The sequence below is a fragment of the Cystoisospora suis genome (genome assembly GCF_002600585.1).
Source record: "Cystoisospora suis strain Wien I chromosome Unknown contig_1233, whole genome shotgun sequence".
NCBI classification, from domain to species: domain Eukaryota; phylum Apicomplexa; class Conoidasida; order Eucoccidiorida; family Sarcocystidae; genus Cystoisospora; species Cystoisospora suis.
This window is the reverse complement of record NW_027154034.1, coordinates 1-3,094: the sequence shown is the minus strand read 5'-3', so window position 1 is coordinate 3,094 and position 3,094 is coordinate 1. Positions and strand designations below refer to the sequence as shown.

Sequence of the window (3,094 nt, the reverse complement as noted above, 5' to 3'; positions counted from 1 at the left end):
AGAAGACAAAAGAAAGAAAGAGTGTGGATACAGAAAAGACTTCTATATGTTCTCTACATTATTCAAACATACCTTTTTCACAAGCCAGCAACACCGAACGTCTTCTTCTCTCATCACGTATGTATATATCTCTCTCACGCATGTATATGTATGTATAGGTGGCTAGATGGGGAGATAGATACATTGATAGAGAAACATCTTGGTAGATAAGAATCTCCTCTCTACTGAATAGATGCCTGGATGTATACATACACACTCAATCACGTCTTGCCAGGTAGAAAGTAAACATCTATGTACGCCCGCCTACACATATGTCTTCAACCCCCAGAACACCAAGAGCATAGAGGATATCTTCTAGAATACATGGACTACACATATGCCTATGTCTATATATGAGCATGACTACTCAATAGTGAGAGAGGAAGAAATCTAGAAATGAAAGTGAACAAGAAGAATGAGAAGCTAGGTAAGCACATATCTAGTTCCATTTGTAAACAAGAAGATCTCTCTATATGCCTATGAGAAGATTGCTTCTCACTCTAATCTTCAACTACTTTCTGCATCTCTAGACTAACTTTCTTCCTCTCTCTCTTTCATTCATGTGCTTGTTTTCAACTCTTTCTTTGTTTCTTTGGGTTACCTTATATCTCCTTCTGTCCCTTCTCCTCTATGAAAGAAAGACGTAGAGAAATCTCTCTGACGTCTCTCAAGTCGCCGGATGGTCCCGCTGCTTAGCTTTTTAGACGAGAGATCAACAAGACCACAGATGCGCTGTTCCCCCCTCCTCATACAAAGATCCACTCGACAAACATTCTCTTTCTGTTCTTCTCCTTCTCCTTCATTAGTCTTTTTATCGGCAAACCCCTCTATCATTCTTTCTTTGCAGATCTTCTTATCTTCTCTGTGAAATTCTCCTGCTGTGAAGGTTTCCTCGTAGAGACAAGAAGAGAATGTGGAGATCTCTTCAAAACTCTCTTCTTGCTCTGTCCTCGTGTATCGGCGAGTTGCCTGGGTCACTCTACGCTGTGATATGGGGAGCTCCATTCTAGAAGCTCTCGCAGCTCTTACACACTAGAGAAAGAAAAGAAGAAGAAGCAGAAAAGAGAAAAGATGAGAAATGAAGACAAGAAGAAGAAGAAAGAAGAGAAGGAAAGAAATTAAGCACAAGAGATAAGAATAGAAGAGAAAGGACATGGCTCAGGTGTACGAGGCCTTGATACTTATCAGCTTGCATCTATCTCGACGTTCTTCTACTTCTCTTAGCGGCAGCATAAAGTTCCTCCAGGCACTAGCAGTTGTCCGTAAGAAGAGAAGGAAAGAAAACGACAAGAAAGAAAGAAGTCTCCAAACAGGAAAAAACGTGAAGAGAGAGAGAAAGAAAGAAGTGAAGAGGGTTGAAGGCGTGTAGAAACAAAGAGGGGGGAAACGGGAAAGTGAGCAAAATAGAGAGAATGATGAGTGGCCAAAGGTCTATAGACAGATAGATAGATTAGAGATGGATAGAGACACAGATAGAGATATGGATACCTACATGAATCCATACACACATGCATACAAGAGGTTAGTAATAGAGGGACGAAGAGATGAGAGAGAAAGATCTGAAAGAACTGCATGCAAGAAAAAGCGATAGGGTTATGTGTAATCTTCTTCATCTTAATCTTTTTCATGAGCTCACCGCTTCAGTTCTTTTTCTCTCCATTTCTTTAACAAGTTTTCTTCTATTCTTCTTCATATCTTCGAGAGCCACCTTCTCCGCGTAGTCATGTTGGAGCTTTTTAATGGCTTCGTGAGCTCTCATCGAACTTCTCAGTCTCTGTAGCTCTTCTTTCTCTGCCTAGGAAGATACAAACAAAACAGAGAAATGCCACCTCTGTCGTCCTCTAAAAGAAGACCAACACAGAGAGAAATAGAACTGAAGAAGCGCGTGTAGGTGACGATCGGCCATGTGTCTGTTGATATAAGAAGAAAGAGGGTGTCTAGGGGAGATAAGCGCATGCAAAGATAGAGATAGGCTGGAGACGAAGAAACTCAGGTAGATGTCGTATCAGCGGGTTATACGACACGTGCGGAGGTGTAAAGGTGGCAAGCCTATATGTACGTGTAGATTTCCATATACATACATGTAGATAGATAGAAACATAGGTGTGATACTGGAGATCTATGTACATATACATTTGTATACATTCATGAAGATAGATAGAGGTAGGAGATATGTGTAGGAATGGTACGCTACGTGGAAAGCGGGATTGTTGCCACGAAGCGCACGCGCATGCATCTCTTGTGCGTTTTGAACAAGGGTGTATATACACCGTAGAATGCCCTTCGACGTCTCCATCTACCTAAAATGTCGATACAGTTATTTTTCTCTCCATACACAAGGAGAACATTCACGTATGCGCCTATGAAGAGATAGTTAAGAACACGCGACCTAGATACAATTATATATATATATAATATACAGAGAGACAGAGAGATTGAAGATAGATAGATATAAAAAGGATGGATAGATAGATTAAAGATAGACAGATAGACAATATAGACACATTAGAGATAGATAGATAGATAGAGAGAGATATATATCACAGACTCTGTCTACATATGGTACCCGGACAGGGCCGCCCCGAGGAAGCTCATAAATGGCCGTGTCTTCTCGAATGATGCCGAGATAGCTGGGTAGACAGAAGAGGCGCTGAATAATAGATAGAAAGATAGGTTAAGAGAGGTAGATGGATAGGTAGGCTAAAAGATAGATAGATAGATAGATATAAACAGATTAAAGAGAGCTAGATAGACAGGTCGAAGACAGATAGATAGGTATAGGTATGGATGAAGAGCCATGCTAAGAAGAGAGCGAGTGCGTCTAGGCTTGGTATTTCCTAGGGTTGAGAGAGAGAGCGATAGTCTGTATAAGAAAATTCTTTTTCCAAGAAAGGAATGCCTCTCACCGGAGAGTCTACGCGCGGACACCAGACGATACGATATAGTTGCTCTAGGAAGATTAAAGATAGATAGATAAAGATAGATAGATTAAAGATAGATAGATAGATTAAAGATAGATAGAGTAAAGATAGATAGAGTGAAGATACTTAGAGTA

General features: G+C 40.5%; 1 protein-coding gene across 1 annotated transcript in view; it reads right to left on the bottom strand.

Annotated features, from left to right (window-relative positions):
* CSUI_002901 (uncharacterized protein) overlaps nt 1-2,644 on the bottom strand; it is a 9,166-nt gene extending 6,522 nt beyond the window's left edge. The window contains exons 1-3 of the mRNA XM_068063100.1: nt 2,588-2,644; nt 1,676-1,834; nt 641-1,071 (exon numbers count right to left, since the gene is read on the bottom strand). Coding sequence (XP_067924918.1) covers nt 641-1,071; nt 1,676-1,798 — 554 coding nt within the window. The 5' untranslated portion in view covers nt 1,799-1,834; nt 2,588-2,644. The remainder of the gene's footprint in view (nt 1-640; nt 1,072-1,675; nt 1,835-2,587) is intronic.
* Nucleotides 2,645-3,094: the final 450 nt, after the last annotated feature.